The sequence below is a fragment of the Myotis yumanensis genome, unplaced genomic scaffold (assembly GCF_028538775.1).
Source record: "Myotis yumanensis isolate MYYU_CA2020_CCGP unplaced genomic scaffold, mMyoYum1.0.hap1 SCAF_10, whole genome shotgun sequence".
Taxonomy (NCBI): domain Eukaryota; kingdom Metazoa; phylum Chordata; class Mammalia; order Chiroptera; family Vespertilionidae; genus Myotis; species Myotis yumanensis.
Window position 1 is genome coordinate 28,349,155 of NW_027223761.1, and position 19,671 is coordinate 28,368,825.

Genomic DNA, 19,671 nt, shown 5'->3' on the forward strand with positions numbered 1-19,671 from the left:
CTAGATCAATGGGACAAAATAGAGCCCAGAAACAGACCCATCTATACACATATGGTCAATTAGCCAAGGTAATTAAATAGAAAAAGGACAGTCTTTATAAGAAATGATGGTGGAACAACCTAATACACATTTGGGAAAAGATAAACTACTAATATTAAAATTAACATAAAACATACCATAGACCTAAATTTAAAAGGCCAATTATAAAAACTTTTAGACGAAAACATACAAGAAAATCTTCGTGATGTTAGGGTAGCAAAGATTTCTTAAGATACAAAACTTCAAAAAAACATTAAGACCATGAAAAGAAAAGCTGGGAATTGGAATAAATATATTAGCAACACAAAGGACTTGTATCTATATAAATAAAGATTCTGACAACTCAATAAGATGACAAACAACCCACTTAAAAATTGAGCTAAATATTTTAACTGAAACATCACAAAAAAAATGTACGAATGGCCAATGAACATATGAAAAGAGGCTCAATATTATTTGTCATCAGGTAAATGAAAATTAAAAGCATAACATCACTACATTTACAATAGCATGGTTTAAATTAAATGAACTGACTTTTTTTGTAAGTGTTGGCAAGGATGTTGAGCAGTTGCACATACAATGGTGGTAGATAATGTTAAATAGTACAGTCATTTTGAAAAAAAATTGTCAGTTTCTTACAGTTAAACATTCACTTACCATAAGACCTGATAATTCTACTCCCAGTTATTTTCCCAAGAAATGAAAACATGTCTGCACAAAGACTTTTAGACGAATGTTCATAGCAACTTTATTAATAATGATCCCTAACAGAAAACAATCCAAAAGTCTAGCAGCAACTGAGTGCATAAGTAAATTGGAATACATCCATACAAAGGAATACTACTTGTCAATAAAAAGGAACCAAGTACTGATACACAGATGAAAGTATGCTGAGCAAAAGAAGCGGGAGTACATCCTGTGTAATTCCACTGATATAAAATTCTGAAAGAATACTAATACTTTAATATTAGTGATGCTAATTAGTAATGTTACTATACAGTAATAGAAAGCAGATCAGTGTCTGCCTTGCTCTGGGTACTGGAGTTGGGGATGTCCACACAAGGGTTGGAAACTTTTAGAGTGATGGAAGTTTCCTTTAATAAGGAAACTTTTTAGAGTGATGGAAGTATTTTATATTTTTACTAGAGGCCTGGTGCATAACATTCATGCACTGGGGAGGAGGGGTGTCCCTCAGCCCGGACTGCACCCTCTTGTAGTCTGGGATCCCTTGGGGGATGTCCACCTGCCAGCTTAGGCTCCCTGGGGGATTGGGACTAAGCCGGCAGGCAGACATCCCTCTCGCAATCTGGGGCTCTCACAGTCCAGGACCCCTTGCTCCTACTGCCCACTTGCAGTGGAGGCAGGAGAAGCTCCCGTCACCACCACTGCGCTCGCCAACTGTGAGCCCAGCTTCTGGCTGAGCAGTGCTCCCCCTGTGGGAGCGCACTGTACACCAGGGGGCAGCTCCTGCATTAAGTATCTGCTCCCTAGTAATCAGTGCGTGTCATAAAGACTGGTTGTTCCGCTGTTCGGTTGATTTGCATATTACCCTTTTATTATATAGGATAAGGGTGGTGTATATATTTGTCAAAACTCACCAAACTATACAATATAAATGTGAATTTTTATTGCATGTAAATTATAGAATAAAAATGTTTTAAAAATATGGTGTTTTAGAATTAAACACAGATACATATATAATGTAGAAAAATTTAAAAATCTGTTAGGAGATTCAGTACATGGCAAGTTGGGCATTTGGAACTACTGAGGAAAAGGATTCAATAAAAACGTGTAAACATAGTAATGTTATATTTTAAAATATGAAACCAAAGTCAGAAACCAAAAGGAAAAGGTTGAAGACTTGACAATACGAACAAAAATTCCATAAAGATACTTTAAAGAAAGGCAAACAAATGAAAACAATGTTACTTTCACTTCTTAGAATATCAAAGAATAAAAAATAAGTCTGAATTTTGAATAAACTCCTTATATTGTATTACCAAAAGTGGGACACCTTAATAAAAGGCACAAATGTTCATTTTACTCTGCCATTGTCATCAACATTGGGTGTTATTAGAAACCAAACCATCTTCCGCAAGTCCACGTGGTGGCCCCATCAGCTTTGCCAGCCTCCCTCAGAGGGAGATGCCAAAAGAAAATACTACCTGTTGTCTTGTCTCCCACTTCAATAAGATACATTTTTTATTACTAAATAAATGAATAAATAAAGAACATAAAACAATTAAAAACACCTGATATTGAGATAAACAATCATCAGAATTGGATTGCTTTGATTTGCATGTTAATGATTATCTGTGGTGATGAGTATCATTTAGAATGTCTAACCACTATCTTAAAAAATCCTTTGTGATCTGGCTGTGGTGGCTCAGTGGTTGAGTGTCGACCTATGAACCAGAGGTCAGGGTTCGATACCCAGTCAGGGCACATGTCCAGGTTGTGGGCCGGAACCCCGACGATGCATGTGCAGGAGGCAGCTGATCAATGATTCTCTCTCATCATTGATATTTCTATCTCTCTCTCCCTCTTCCTTCCTCTCTGAAATTAATAAAAATTTAAAAAAAATCCTTTGTACATTTATTTCAGGGACTTTCTTGTTGATGTGTGTTAGGTATTTTTACAAATATTTCCATTTGGTATGTATATGCTAATGATTGCTTCTCTTTGATTTAAGTTGCCTCCGAAGTGTTAAAAATATCTAAGTTGGCTTGTTTGTAAATGTTCTTTCAATCCTTAGTGTAAGGATTAAAGAGGAATGTTCCAAGGTGCTTATAAAGCAGGTTTTCAAGTTCATTTCAGGTTTAGAGGATATGCCTACAAGAGCTCTGTGCATTCCTCAATTTAGACATAGAGCCCAAGTCAAGAAAAACTATTAATGGATATTTTTGTTAAATTTTCACACAAAAAATTTTAAGCATCACTATTAAACAAGCAAAACATCTGAATAACTTAAAAGGCAAAACATTGCCTTATAATCTCAGTATAATTTTCATGTCTTAAAGTGAAATACAAGTAAAATAGCTAGTTTTACAATAGCCTTAATTTCAAAATGAGGGTGCAAATACCATCTATTTAAGTTAATTAAATAGCAGGAAGGGTCACAGTAATAAATACATAATTCACACTGCTGAACTCCCTTTAATTGTTTAGGATAGTGTCTGTAGCACCAGAATAGATCGGAGTAATTAATCAGTGTCAAATAGATATAAAATGACTGATGTTGTTGAGCGTGTATACTGTGGTGAGAGCTGCAAAAGACATTCTCTATGGAGCTGAGCTGTACCACCTTGTTTAATCATCGGCAGACGGCTATTAGGATACCACAAAGCAGTGCTGCAGTTCAATCAAGAACAAAATTAATTTCATTTCATGTGGTTTAAATTCAGTGGTTTTTAAAAGTTATTTTCATCCAGAGCAATGACATTTCATTTCCCCAGAAGGAACAAAAAAATTCATTATTGTCACTAGTAAAGCTTAGATTTAAAAAAATAAAAGAAAAAGTAAATGGATTCTCCATTTAAAAACTTACTAGGTATATACAGAGAAAGAGAAATAGCCTGATTTTAATCATATTTCCAAAGCCAAATAACACAAAAATGATCTGGGTTTTTTAAGTAAACACTCCCACATAAGTTTGTAAAATAAAATTGTACATTAGTATTTTTAAAGGAAAAAGAAAAACATACGACCTGACTTTAACATTAAAGTAAGTGTTCTCTAACTCTTTTAAGAGTATTCATTCTTATTCCCACAATGCTGGAAAGTGCTCAAATGTTTAGAGCACTTCTTTTGGGATTTTTTTTTTGAGTTACATTGTAAATAAAATAATAAACAAACAAAACAAAAACAAATTAGACTCATTATTATACAGTTCCATTTTGCTTTTAGCCAAATGTAGAATCTTAGTCTGGGAAAATATTCACATTGTCTTTCCTTACTTTTTTATTTTTTTAAATTATAAAACGTATTTATTGCTTAGAATGTTTATCTTTTTAAAAAAAATTGTATTTATTGGGGTGACATTGGTTAAAAAAATTATACAGGTTTCAGGTACACAATTCTGCAATACATCATCTGTATATTGTTTGCTACTGTTGACTTTGTGTGGATGCCTTTATCAGGTTGAGGAAGTTCTTTTATTTCTAGTTTGCTTAAGTATTTATCATGAATGGACATTGAATTTTATCAAGTGATTTTTCTAGTCATTGGTGTGATCATGTGTTTTTTTTTATTCTGGTAGCTTGTGGATCACATTAAATGACTTAAAAATACTGAATAAGCCTTGCATTCCTGGAATAAACCCCTCATATGGTAATGGCATTGTTCTTCTTATAATACTGCTGGATTCAACTTGCTAGTATTTTGTTGAGGATTTATGCATCTATATTCATAATGGGAATTGGTCTGTAGCTTAATTTTCTTGTACTATCTTTGTCTAGTTTTTGTTATCAACATAATACTACTCATAATTTTAGCTCTCTTTATTTGAAAGAGACTGTATAGATTTTGGTGTTATTTTTTTTTTAAGTGATTGGGAGAATTTGCAATGAAGCAATTGTGCCTGGAGATTTGTTTTATGGAAAAATTTTGATGCTGGCTACCTGTTTTTGTAAATAAAATTTAATTGGAACATAGTCACATCCACTCACTTACCTAATAGTGTTTATCTGCATCTACTAAATTCAACTTATGCATCAACAGTGAAATCAAAACTGTAGAATTTTATGAAATATTTTAAATGTATAGAGAATATAATGACTACCTGGGACCCACTACTCAGCTTTGTCAAATACTAACATTCTCCTACAATTCCTTCAATATTAAAAATAAACAGTTCAGATATCTGGCACTAAACCCCCTCCATAGCCTTCCCTGATCTTCTTTCTGTCTTTCCCCAAAGGTAACCACTACACTGAATTCAGCGGTGATCATTCTTAAGTGTTACTTCTTACCTCTACTATGTGTGTATGTATGTTTTTAGAATTCACATAAATGGTATATCGCAGGAATCATTCTGCCACTATTTTTCTGCAATGTTGCTTTTGATAGACACACATATATGATTTATCTACTATATTTTATTGTATGCAACTACCAAATTTATCTATCTTCTACTGATGGACATTAAGGTTGCTTCTAATTTTTCACCTCTACAAACCACTGTTGTGAAAGTTCTTGTACACAGATTGTGGGAGACACTGTCAAAACACATGCCTAAAAAAAAACTGTGGTTGTAGGGATGGTTCATGTACTCTTAACTTGATGGTATCAAACTGTTTTCTAAGGTTGTTGTACCAATTAAGACTATCAGCAGCAGAGTATGTTATATTTGTCTACATCAGTGATTCCCAAAGTGGGTGCTACCGCCCCCCGGTGGGCGCTGCAGCGATCCAGGGGGGCGGTGATGGCCACAGGTGCATTTGGGGGCGATGAGTAACTGCTATTAAAATAAAAAAAAATTTAATTTCCAGGAGCTGAGTAAATTTTTTCTGGAAAGGGGGCGGTAGGCCAAATAAGTTTGGGAACCACTGGTCTACATTATTGTCAGCACGTGGTGCTGTTAAATTTTATGTATTTCCCATCATAATGATGAATAAGAAACAGTGTCTTGTCGTTTTAGTTATCTTTTTCCTGAGTTACTAGAGATGTTGGATAACTTTTCACTGAAGTTTGTTGTACATTCAGCTTTCCTACAGTTGGGGAAGCTTTCAGAAAACTGAAACAAGAAGACTTATGTAATAAGCAGCTTAAATTAAAAAAAAAAAAAAAGGTTTTATAACCAAACTCTAACTTTTGGAGCTAAATGTGTAATATGGAAGAACTATGGATGCTCATATAAGTGAACGACCAATGAGATATAAAACAAAGGAAGGTAGAAGTGACCAGTCCTTGAATACTGTAGGATTTGAGGAGTTAGAGACAATTGAGTGAATTCCAGACAAATATATTTTGAATATGCTAACTACTGAAGAACATTCTCCTCTATTTATACTTTACCTTTATGGTAATATTACTCTTTAGTCAGTTGGGAAATGAAAATATTATATTTTCTTTTGGTTATATTTGCAACTTAGTAAATACTAGTTATCGTTAAAGAAAAGTTTTCTGAATTCTTCTGTGGTACTCAAAATAATAAGTACATAATATGTGACATACATTTTAACTGGCAGATATTAGATGTAAATATAAGTTTTCTTTTAAATTACTTCTTTAAAAGAAATCTTACCCTTAGCAACAGTATGGATGGACATGGAGAATATTATGCTAAGTGAAATAAGTGAGTCAGAGAAAGATAAATACCATTGATTTCACTTATATGTGGAATTTAATTAACAAAATAAACAAATAAACAGAAACAGACTCATAGATATAGAGAACAGACTGACAGCTGTCAGATGGGAGGCGGGTTGGGTAAAAAAGATGAAGGGATTAAGAAAAAAAAAATACATAGACAGTAGTGTGGGGATTGCCAGAAGGAAAGGAGGGTGGGGGGAGGTAGAAGAGAGTAATGGGGGGGATAAATGGTGACAGAAGGAGACTTGACTCTGGGTGGTGGACACACAATGCAATGTACAGATGATATATTATAGAATTGTATACTTGAAACCTGTATAACTTTATTAACCCATGTCACCCCAATAAATTCAAAAATTTTAAAAATTACTTTTTTAATGAAATGATATGCCTGCTAAAATTTATGTAGATGGTAAGCTCTAAGAACATCTTATTTTAGCATCTATTATACTATTATACTCCTTCAAATAGAGTGGGCACATAAAAAGTGGTTGTAGAATGAATGAATATTATATGCTTCAGAATAAATAAGACACTTTACCCCCTTTACATTTCTCTCTCACCTGCTTTAACTGAAAATGGCTTTTCCAATAGAAATATTGTTTGTTTCCAGTGTGTTTCGGTACTCTGGGGGCCTGTAGAGAACACGACCTGCAATGGTGGAGTTCAAAAGTATCTGATGAAGTACAAGATATTTAATATCATGGTACATTAATCTACTACATCAAATACAAGCTCCAATTGCTTACAATAGCAAAATGCTTATGATCAAACATCTTGGGGCACAAAAATAAAATGCAATGTATTTCACATAATTAATTCTTATGAGACAACTCATAATACTTACCCTGTTTTGGCAATTCCTCTCAAAATATATATCAAAGTAGCCAGCAATTGCCTGTTTTTAAAAATAAATGAAATAAATAAATAAACAAACAAACAAACTAATTACATGACATAATTTACTATTCAGTCGTTTAAAACATGGCAAATAAAAAACCATTTCAAAGACCAGATATCTCTTAAACTTATGGCAGGTCACCATTTTTTCTGGAAAAGATGTTATAAGTAAAAATAAAGTAATATAATTTGGCTTTTCCCCACAGAAACAACACAATAATAAGGGTAACAAGGCTAATCAAATAATCAATATGTTTTATTAGAGAAATGATCATGGTAGACTACTGAAAGGTGAGAGACTATAAGGAGAGAGAGGCTCAGCAGCCCTTTGTGGGTCCAGACTCTCCCGCTGAGATGCTGCCATGCGAGGTAAGGCATCCTGGACCCTGTGGTACTAGTCAGGCCTCCAGACAACTGCAGCAGCTCAAGAGACCCAGGAGAGACCAGCAGAAAAACTAGTAGATAAGTCCAGTCCAGACTGCAGAATCATAAACCATAAATCTAAGTGATTGTGACCTCAAAGCATTAAGTTTTTGGGTAGTGTGTTACACAGCAATAAAGAACTAAAACATACTTTTATACAAAGACAGCTCATTAAATTTCATCTGATATTATTATGCATCCAATTTTAAAGCAAACCATTATGAATATTTTTGCAATGGGATTATGGAATATTTAAATGTTGTTTTTTTTCTTCTGAAAATAAAATAAAGATCAGTAATAGTACTCAAATAAAACTTATGTTTAAGCAAATAGCCAAAAGAGAAACTCGAAATAACTCTAAGGGTTACTATGATAGTACAAAAAGGTCTCTAAAAGAAACTAACATTCAGATGAATATAGAGTTTTCATTTGTTTAAACTTTAAATACCATTCCTTTTTCTTTCACTACTGGGACTAGCTTAACTTAATCTATTTTTATAACTGGCATTAAATAAAGCTCTTAAAGTGTTAAAAACAGGACACTGCTGCTTTTGTTGAGAACGTGAAGTTTTATTGATCTGTAGGATTAATATGGATTGAATCCAAACCAAATTCAATATTTAACCTTCAGGTTCATTATACTTTAGATACCAAGAGAAAAATCGAAACACTATTTATAATTCTGTCAAATAGGATTATAAAGCAATGTAGTGTTCAGCTACAGGTTATTACAGAAAACCATGTAGCTAACGAGAACATTTCTAAAATATATAACCTTTTTTTTCAGCTGATTTCCTGATACCTCTCCAATGACTAATTTAACTGTTTACTTAAATTTATTCCTATGTCTATCATGTTCACCACCATATCCTTCATGGCCAGAGCAGTGCCTGGCCCATAGAACACAATTCATATTTGCTGAGTGAATGTGCTATGATATACAATTTTATTACAGTACTTATCATCTATATTTTAGTTTAGTTTGCCCTATCAGACTGTAACTTATTTATAAGCAAAGCCTATGAGTAATTTATATTTTTATGCCCTTTAACCAGCAAAAATCTGTTATACAGCAGGTTCTTAATAAATTTTAAATTAACTTTTTTAGTCTTCAGTTTCTTAAATTAACTAGACTCATTATATAGTGCACTTTATAAAATGATTGAATAACAACACTTAGATGGACCTAATAATTTTCAACTCTGAAAAAAATGGAGAGTGTAGATCAAATGAGGAAGAAAGAGAGCAGAGAATACCCTAATTCTATGTATAAAGCTGCACAACTCTCAGCCTAACCCCCTGAGCTACACAGCTCAGGTGCGATCCAAACCAACATAACAGAGGCTGAAAAAAATTGAACTAAAACTTAAATCACTGGCACAAGTCCTAGGATTAAACCTTGAATAAACATGTGTGAAAAAAACCCCAAATCAAGTGGCAAAGGCTTAGAGAACTGAACTAAGATTTGAAAAACCTGTACAAATCTAAGACTAATTCCTTATGTGCATATGCAGGAGAGACCCAAAACAATGTAACATATGCTTAGAGAATGACTAAGATTTGATCCACTCTCTGCACAGACACTATTGACAAAACTTGTGTTTTGACTTGAATTCGTCTGATTGCCTGCAAACACTAAACATGAGCATTATCCAGACAGTTATAACATTACGAGAATGACAAAGGATGTACAACATCTAATAGAACACACAGTAAAATGAATCAGAAGACAGGAATTCTCATAGAAAAATAGAAACTATCTACACTAATAAAAGAGAAACATGGTAATTAGCGTACGACCGCTACCCTTCCATTGGCTAATCAGCGTATCCTTATGCAAATTAACTGTCAGCCAAGATGGCGGCCGGCAGCCATGCACTGAAGCCAGCAGGGAGGCTTGCTTCCTCCAGGAACTGCAGACTCCAACGTTCCCCGCCTCACTTGCAGGACTCTCAACTGCAACTCTAAGCAACTATTACGATGTTGCAAATAAGAAGCTAAACAAAACCGGCTGTCAGTCAGCCCCGGACCGCAACATTGTATCCATGTTTTCAGCAGCGAGGCCTCAGAGCTAAAGCTGGCCCAGAATAAAAAAAAAAAAAAAAAAAGAAAACAAGGAGCGGTTGGGAGCTTTTAGTCAACTGCCAGCGGGAAAACAGCCCTCAGCCCCTCAGCCAGCCTGGCCAGGCGCCCCAGTGGGGACCCCCACCCTGATCCAGGACACCCTTCAGGGCAAACTAGCCAGCCCCTACCCGTGCACCAGGCCTCTATCCTATATAGTAAAAGGGTAATATGCCTCCCAGAACCGGGATCAGCGGAGCAATGAGGCTCCCGGCACCGGGATCAGCGTGACAGGGGGCAGCGCCCAAACCCCCTGATCAGCCCTGCTCTGTGCCTGATAGGGGGAGCTCCCCAATCCCGATTGCCCTGCGGCTCTGTGTGTGACAGGGTGCAGTGCACCAACCCCCTGATCGGCCCTGCTCTATGTGTGACAGGGTGCAGTGCCCCAACCCCCCGCCCCCACGGGCCCTGCTCTGTGTGTGACAGGGTAGAACCATAACCTCTCCATCAGCCCTGCCCTGAGTGTGACAGTGGCGGTGCCCCAACCCCCTGATCGGCCCTGCTCTGTGGGTGATAGAGGGTGGAGCCCCAACCCCCCTCCACGGGCCTTGCTCTGTGTGTGACAGGGTAGAGCCATAACCTCCCCATTGGCCCTGCCCTGAGTGTGACAGGGTGCAGCACCCCAACCCCTTGATCCGCCCTGCTCTGTGTGTGACAGGCGGCGGTGCCCCAGCTCCCCTATCGGCCCTACTCTGTGAGTGACAGGGGGGAGCTCCTCAACCCGCCCTGCTCTGTGCGTGACAGGGTAAGGAGCCTCAACACCCCTGATGGGCCCTGCTCTGTGCGTGACAGGGGGCGGTGCCCCAGCTCCCCTATCGGCCCTACTCTGTGAGTGACAGGGGGGAGCTCCTCAACCCCCTGATGGGCCCTGCTCTGTGAGTGACAGGGGGCAGCGCCCCAACCCCCTGATCGGCCCTGCTCTGTGCATGACAGGGGGTGGCGCCGCAACCTCCCCATCGACCCTGCCTTGAGTGTAACAGGGGGCGGTGCCCCAACCCCCCAATCAGTCTACCCTGAGGGTGGCATTGCAACCTCCCGATCCACCCTGCTCTGTGCATGACGGGGCGGCGCTCCAACTCCCCAATCGGCCCTGCTCTGAGCCTGACCAGGGGCTGCACTTAGGGATTGGGCCTGCCCTCTGCCACCCGAGAGCAGGCCTAAGCCAGCAGGTCGTTATCTCCCGAGGGGTCCCAGACTGTGAGAGGGCACAGGCCGGGCTGGGGGACCCGCCACCCCGAGTGCACAAATTTTTGTGCACCGGGCCTCTAGTCTATATATATAAAAGGCTAAGCAACTGCCTGGCCATCCGACCAGCTGGTAGGTATGACGTGCACTGACCACCAGGGGGCAGACGCTCAACACAGGAGGAAGCCCAATTACTTGCAGGGCTGTGTGATTCCACCTTCGACCATGGGTTATGTTGCTGCTGGGGCACTGTCGACCCCAAATCTGACTTACTGCTGAGCTGCGGTGACCGCAGATGCCCTTCGAGCCACAGCATCACCCCAGGTGCAGCCAGCCGGGGAGGGACCATGGAAGGTTGGCTCCAGGGTGTGTCTGGCCTGTCTCACCAAGTCCCGTCCTGCTGGCCACCTTCTAATGAATTTCCTTTCAATGTGCACGAATCCATGCACCGGGCCACCAGTCCTATATAATAAAAGGCTAATATGCAAATCGTCTCCTCAAGAGTTCGACTGCTTGCTATGATGTGCGCTGACCATCAGGGGGTGGCGCAGAATGAAGGAAGGCCCCGGCCAGCAGCCAGCTGACAGCCAGGGGAAGGAAGGTCCCAGCCAGCAGCCGGAAGGCCCCGAATGGCTTTGATCGCCGGCCAGGACTATGGACCCTACCTGTGTACGAATTTTGTGCACGGGGCCTCTAGTAAAAAAGAAGAAACATAAGGAATATTGAAAACTAAAAAATAATGGAAACAAAAGAACTCCCTGGGCTGAACTGCAGAATGGAGATAATAAGGAAAAAAAATCAGTGAGTTTTAAGATAGATCAATGGAAATTATTTAATTTTAAAAACCAAGGGGAAAAGTTTGAAATAGAATGCACAGAGTTGCAGGGAACTATAAAGCTAACATACATGTAATTGGTGGTCATGATGGAAAAGATAAAAATATTGAAGCAGGAAAAAAAAACAAAAAACCCTTTACATTTCTATATCCAGAAAAAATATCCTTCAGGAATAAAGGTAAAATAAAGACATTTTCAAGTAAAGGAAACAAAAATAATTCACTGCCAGTGGACTTTTTAGAAGAAATTTTAAAGGAAGTTCTTCGGGCTGATGGGTTATAATACTAGAAGGAAAACCTGAAACATCAAATATAATACAAGAACAACAACAGTAATAAATAATTGGGTTTTACTTTTCCCTTCACAATACTTATAATATGTAAGGCAAAATTACAACATCATCTGGTGGGTGGAAGGGTAGGAGGGAGGAAAAGTGAAATCCCACCAACATATGTAAATGTTTACCAGTATAAAATCTGGAACTGAAGAAGGCTTTTAAAATGCTACACACAGGCAGACTTAATATAAGGGAAATTTAAAACTTTCGTATCAAAATTGAAATGCAACAAATCTGAGAATATTTGTAATATATATAAAACAAAGGGTCACGTGTTCTTTGTACATTAAACTTCTAAATTAGTAAGAAAACAATATGCCAAAAGAAATTAAGACAAAGGACACTTCTGAAAGAAAAATCAACTGATTAATAAGCATGTGAAAAAAGATGTTTGACCTATTTAGAGAAAAATGAGTAAATTAAAACAACCATTTCCTTGATCAAAACTTTTTAAAATGATAATAACCACAGTTTAGTGGGAAACATGGCACTCATTGTGGGAAAATAAACTGAAATAACCTTTCTAACGGGAACTTAGCAATACATATTAAAAGACAAAACATTTGATCAATAAAAACAAAAAGACAAAACATTTGTATTAGAAAGAAGTCATACATGAAATAGTACAAATGAAATAATTCCATTTATATAATTTCAAATGATATAATTCCAGAATATTCAAAAACAGCAAAACTTATGGTATTGTAAGTCAGTATATTAGTTACCCTTATATAGGGATAGAAACTGAAAGGGGTTACATGGTGGGCTCCTGGTTTGCTTTTAATATTCTTAAGCTGAGTTGAGTACATGGTGAATATTCTTCTTTGGGCAATTTTATCACACTACACTTATGATTTCTGCATGTTTTATGTTTTCTAATTGCCATATTTACATAATGTATATATTCAATGACCCAGGAATTCTAAAAAGTATTCTATGGAAATTATTAAGTATGCCTGCAAAGATTTAGCCATAAGATGTCAATTTTAGCTCAAATTTTCAACAATAGGTGACCAGTTAATAAATCATAATATCTCCATACAATGAAATGCCATTTGGCCATCAAAAGTAATCCTATAGATAAATATTTATTAATTTGGAAAAATAGTCACAATATACTATTTTATAGTTCCCTTGAAAATGCATCATAATATCTTCAGCTCCTCATGCAGTTCCCTCCTAATGATGTTTGGTTGAGGGTAATGTTAAGATCAGTTCCCCAGCACACATTAAGCAGAAACATGAGGAACATTAGGAAGAAATTCACCAGAGATTAAAAATTATGTGCAACCCTGGCCAGTGTGGCTCAGTTAGTTGGAGCCTTGCCCCATGCACCAGAAGGTTATAGGTTTGATTCCAGGTCAGGACACACATTTAGGGTGTGCATTCCATCCCGGTGAGGCACATAAGGAAGGTAACCAATCAATGTGTCTCTTTCACATCTATGTTTATCTCTCTATCTCTCTCTTTCCTTTCTCCCTCTCTGGTATCAATAAATAAATAAATAAATAAATAAATAGGTATGTGCAGATAATCTACTTGTCAATTAGCATTCATATAACTGAGAAAGTGAAAGACTCTTACTCTGAAAAACCAAAGGGAATTTCTGGTTTAAAAAATTGGTAATTACCTTCAAACACAAGCAAGACCTAGAATGCCACTCAAAGAAAACAGTTTTTAAAAATATATATATTTTTTGCTGTATAAGTGCTCCTTAATAATTAAAATAGAAATTAGGAGAGAAAAAAAATCTTAACCTTGAAACATAGTTATATAAACCAATTGAACTATGACTAGTGTTTTTATTTCTGCAAAGCCATTATAACCAAATATGTCAGTTGATTTGGGAACAAAACTATTTTGCTTCAGAATATGAATATGCCACCTTTTTCTATTTATAGTTTCACTACCTTATCATCATCATGCCAGGGTATCTCTAGATCTTTTAAATGTCAATTTCAATAAATTTATCCTTTCTCTGTGTATGTCATTCAACTATAAGAAAAAACAAACAACAAGCATAGGAAATTGAAAATGAAGACTCATAGACAATGGTAATAAATAACTGCAGCACAGCTTGACATGTGCTTGAAAAAGATCAGATATGTTAAAAGACCTGACCACAGAATAAATTCCTCTTTTGTTCCACATATATATCTTGTCAGGGGCAAAAGGAACAGCTGAGGGGGAAAAAAAGCATTAAAATCAAATATCTCTAAGAGCTGAGTTAATCTGCAAAGGCAAGGTCACAATTAAAGTTTCACTGAATTATACAACAGTCAGAAAAAACTTAGTTATAAAGCCCTTAGATTGAGAGAAGGGAAAATGAGTGGTAAATAAGAACAATACTAATGATGATGGGGAAAAAAAAAAAAACAGAATAAAAGGAAAACACATGCGTACAGTAAATTTCTGGAACAGCTTGATCATACTTGTAATTTGTTGAAAATCCTCCATAATTACTTTGAAGTACATAGGAAAATAAGACATGTAACTTTATTGTGCATCTTAAATATTCCTAACCATCAGAATACAGTTTCAGAATGATCTGTTCGTCTCTTTGTGCATTGCACAAAAAGGGAAAAAAAAATTCACAGCATTTTAAATCGAATCATTTAAAAATCTGTTTTAAGTCACAATTTGCTTGTTTATCCAACACATATAAAGGTAGATGCAGCTCGTTTTAAGAACAATGCTCATTTGAAGAACAATGATTTGAAATAAAAATGAATTACTTTCTCATGTATTTTGGTGCAATGAGTATTTCTTTAAAGAGAACGTACTGTGTATGTGTGTGTAACAGGATGGCAGCCAATGAAATAAGATCAGACTAGACCTTATGAGAAAGAAGGAAATTAAAAATTATCATTATCACTATCACCTGCAGGGAGTAATTTATCATTTCTGTTCTTCATTGGTATCATGTTCCAACAGCGTGTGGTTACAGCAGATACAATTAGGCAGCTGTCCACAGAAGTAGGAGGATAATGTGCTTTTGATGGAGTTTATCCAAGCATGGAGACAGAGTGCTTGTAATCCATGCAGGAGAATCACTATAACAAAAATACAATTCATTTTTTGTGGAAGTATTTCTTTCAGAATCTTAAAATGGAATTCAAAAGCCAACTGCTAGGTCTAAAGTAAGTAAAGAAAGAGTAAGAAGATAATGCATAAAAATGATTATTATAGCTTATATCTCTGTATATAAACCAACCAGATGAAACTACAAACAAAAGACATACAAGCTACTGCAAAAAAACATGAATTCTGCTAGTGATGACTGGCATTAAAACTAAGAAAGCATAATCAACAAATATGAAAATTATATATTAGAATTTTCTCCCAATATTAATTATACCTTAAATTATGAACTCTTTCTTCTTCAATTAATTTTCTATTTTATCCCAAGAGAAAATTTGCATCTTTTCTTTCTTTCATAATTCCTCTAGGGAACAATACACATTAAGTGCCATATACTTCTCAAGGGATATTGCCAAATTGAGTACTTTAGAAACAGACCTAGCAATATGGGAAGTAGCAAAACAGACAATAGGTCTAAAATTTCTTAAAGGTACTTTTACTGAAAAACTCAATGTAATTAATTTTTATCTACTTGAAATATTCCCAGATTATAAATAAATTTTAACATTTATGTGGATCACTCCCTTGTAATTTCAAAATTGCTTATTATAGTGATTTTAGGAAGCAGAAGGAATCACCTCTTTAGAGCCTAAAACAGTACTTTAATCCTGACATTTCATAAATTGATACCTTACATGCCCTAACTACTCTACATTTCTTCCTAGCTATAAGCATAAGATATTGTTTTATACATTTTATATTCATTGATATTTACCAATATTTTCTCTTTTAAATATAGCTGTGAAGCCAACACCCAGATCAAGAAATAGAATCTCCAGCACCCTAGTAATCCCCCTTATGTATTTAGCTAATCCTAGGCACCTTAACCCCCGAAAGGCATCTACTATCCTGATTTTTTCTTTCAGCTTTACTGAGATATAATAGACAACATTGTGTAAATTTAAGGGGTGTAATGTGTTGATTTGATACACTTAGATATTGCAAAGTGATTATTATCACAGTGTTAGCTGACACCACCATCAGAATCAGACAATGATCAATTTTTTTGGAAGTGAGAACATTTAAGATCCATTCTCTTAGCAACTTTTAAGTATATAATATAGTATTATTAACTATAATCACAATATACACTAAATCCCCAGAACTTATTCAACTTATAACTTGAAGTTTGTATCCTTTGATCAATGTCTCCTCATTTCCCTCAGCCACTGGTAACTACCTTTCTACTCTCGGTTTCTATAAGTTTGGCTTTTTTAAAGGATTCCACAAATAAATGATATCATACAGTATTTGTCTTTCTTTGTCTGACTTATTTCATTCAGCATAATACCTTCAAGGTCCATCCTTGTCACAAAAGCAGGATTTCCTTCTTTTTATGGCTGAATATTCCATTGCATCTATATGCCACATCTTTATCCACTCACCTGTTTGACACTTAGGTTGTCTCCACATCGTGGCTACAATGAACATGGGAGTGAAGACATCTCTTCAAGATCTTATTTTAATTTCCTTTGGATATATACCCGAAGTGGGACTGCAGGATCATATGGTAATTCTATCTATAATTTTTTGAGGAACCTCCATACTCTTTTCCATAGTGGTCGTACCAGTTTACATTCCCAAAACAACGCACAAGGGTTCCCTTTTCTCCACATTCTCACCAACACTTACGTTATCTCACTACTATCCTGACTTCTAAGAGCACAGATTAATTTTCGCTATTGTATGCTTCAACTGAACAGTTATTTTCACTGTTTAGGTAGAATACCCAGGCATCTGCTTAGGCAGTGAGGATATGGAGATGACCACAGACATGATGAGAATGCCCTGAAGAGCCTATAGGAATCCACAGCTGAACACAAGACACTGAACGAAAAACATTATGAGTATGGTGGGTGTTATTACAGGGAGTGCAGCAACATTTAATAGATTTATTAGAATCTACTCTGGGATTAGAGAAGGCTGCCTAGGGGAAGTAACATTAAACTGACATATAACAATTAAGAGGGAAATAGTTTAGAGAATGGGGAAGTGTTATAGACAGAAGACCTTAGGGAGGAAAAAAACAGCACAGTGAAGAATTTGGCTCCTGTAGTGGTGGACTACATAAAATATAGTGACCCTTTTGCTGAGAGCAGCTATAAGAACTGAAAAAATATAAAATACTATGTGCTTGAAGGCATCAGAGAGATAAATTAAAACATTACCAAGGTAAGACTCAGTAAAGAAAGAAATTAAAAAAAAAATGAGACACATTTGGGACTGCTTTTGCCTTACAGGCATTTGCCAGTTCAGAGGAAGCAGCTAAAAGACTACTTGTGCAACCCTTTTGACAGCATCACATGGGTAGGAATACAAAAATGGGGCCCTCATATTCTCAGTTTGGCCCATCCCATATCCATGGGGTTGGATGCTGAATGAAAGAATGAGGATGAGAAGAGAAAAGAAAAATCAGACTGCACACTATGGTGTAAACTTTGGGGAGAGGCAGGACATATCAGTTGTTAAAAAGCATTCTGTAATAGTTATGTCATTGTCATAGTGACCTACAAATTAAAAATGTGACTGCAAAACTGTAGGCAGAAAGTGATTTTGCTTTGAGAAACAGCTGATTTGCATAAATGCAGCATTTTGAAAGAAGATCTCATTTCTCCACTACATTAGGATATTCAAGTATACGAATAGGTCAAAGAGTTTTCACTGCATATCTTTGCCTATAAAAAAAACTAGTCAGTTCAATGCTGATGGAATAAGTAAATTCATCTATGAAATCACACAATACTAAATCCTCAAAAGCAAATGCATGTTAAAAATAAACTTGAACAAACAATTCTTTCTTTAAGGCAAGACAGGAAAGCGAATGGTAACATTAATTAGATCATTTTATGAGCATTTTGTATGTGCCAGGTATAGTGGTAAATGCTTTTACATATTATCTCATTTAGCACTCAAAATAATACCCAGGAAGTAGGTACTGGTGTCATTATCTCCACTTTTCACATAAAAAATTTGAAGTCCTAAGAAATCAAACACCTCTTCTAAAGTCATATTGGTAAACTGGGCCCATCAGAGCTAAAGCTTTTAATCACAGTGCTATATTATCACTGTTTAAACTCTCCTCTTTGATTTTAATCACTTTCAGAAAACTCCCTTATATTTCTAAATTGGTCCTTTTCTCATTCAGTCTTCTAGAAAAGCAAAAAATTGACTGGTTTTGGTAAATATTAAGTTATGAGACAACTGGTATATATAACAAAGTTTATTTTTCCAATTATTGACTCACTTTCCCATGAGGACTAGTCCTTCCTGTGAATACACAGATATACATATATCAGACATCTGGAAACATAGGTACTTTAGGATTTTTAGAAAATCTGGATGGCAATATTTACGATGGTTTGTACCAGAGCATTAAATCAAAGGAAATCTGAACTGGGAAGATTACTTCCTTATAGGTCATTACACTAGAGAAAGTGCCTGAATCAAAGAGGAAAATACCTGGTCAAACTCATTTATTATCACAACCTAATAATTCTAATTGACAGTCTCTGAGATAAGTCTAGGAGAACTCCCCTGTCATCTCTAATCAAGAGTCCACTCTTATTGATTATTTGATAAACCATTCTTATGCTTATTGCTATGCTTGAGATAAGTATTTCAGTCCTGTTTGAGTGTGATTATTTCTCTCCTAAATATTTTGACCCTTGACATTCTGATTTCAAGTATAACCCTATACATATCTATAATTAAAGTATGATTATAATGTAGCTTAAGAATTTCAACATTCCACTCAGATTATATTTTAGAACAATTTGATATTCAAGTCCTTTTTAAATATAACTCAATCAGTGTTAATGAATCAATGTTAATGAATTTTTTAAAACGCAGATTCAAAGGGGCTATAAGCTTGGCTTTCAAAAGAAGATTAAGCATGATTAGCTTATGTTTTAATTTTAAAACACAAAAAGGCCATCAAGAGTGTTAATATTGGTAAGGGTGTGAAGGAAACAATGATCACAGGCCACTGAAGAGATAGGAAAACTGTTTTTAATTTGGATAAAGAAAAAGCAATTAGCCAGTGACAGCATTTTGGAGGCAGAGATATATGAACAAACAAAGATGCTGCATTCTGACCTAAAAGACACCCTTGGATCTATAGAGTCAATGCACTCCCCATTAAAATACCAACGGCATATTTCACAGACCTAGAACAAACTCTCCAAAAATTCATCTGGAATAAAAAAAGACCCCGAATAGCTGCAGCCAGTCGTTCTCAGCCTTCCTAATGCCGCGACCCTTTAATACAGTTCCTCATGTTGTGGTGACCCCCAACCATAAAATTATTTTCGTTTCTATTTCATAACTGTAATTTTGCTACTGTTATGAATCGTAATGTAAATATCTGATATGCAGGAT

At 36.2% G+C, this 19,671-nt stretch overlaps 1 protein-coding gene across 5 annotated transcripts in view; it reads right to left on the minus strand.

Annotated features, from left to right (window-relative positions):
- PRMT3 (protein arginine methyltransferase 3) overlaps positions 1 to 19,671 on the minus strand; it is a 144,551-nt gene that overhangs the window by 37,366 nt on the left and 87,514 nt on the right. For all 5 annotated transcript variants that reach the window (XR_011472968.1, XR_011472970.1, XR_011472967.1 and 2 more), the window contains exons 14-15: positions 7,199 to 7,249; positions 6,915 to 7,002 (exon numbers count right to left, since the gene is read on the minus strand). Coding sequence is in view for 1 of the 5 variants with exons in the window: in XM_070428160.1 (XP_070284261.1) it covers positions 6,915 to 7,002; positions 7,199 to 7,249 (139 nt within the window). In the remaining 4 variants the exon portion in view is untranslated. The remainder of the gene's footprint in view (positions 1 to 6,914; positions 7,003 to 7,198; positions 7,250 to 19,671) is intronic.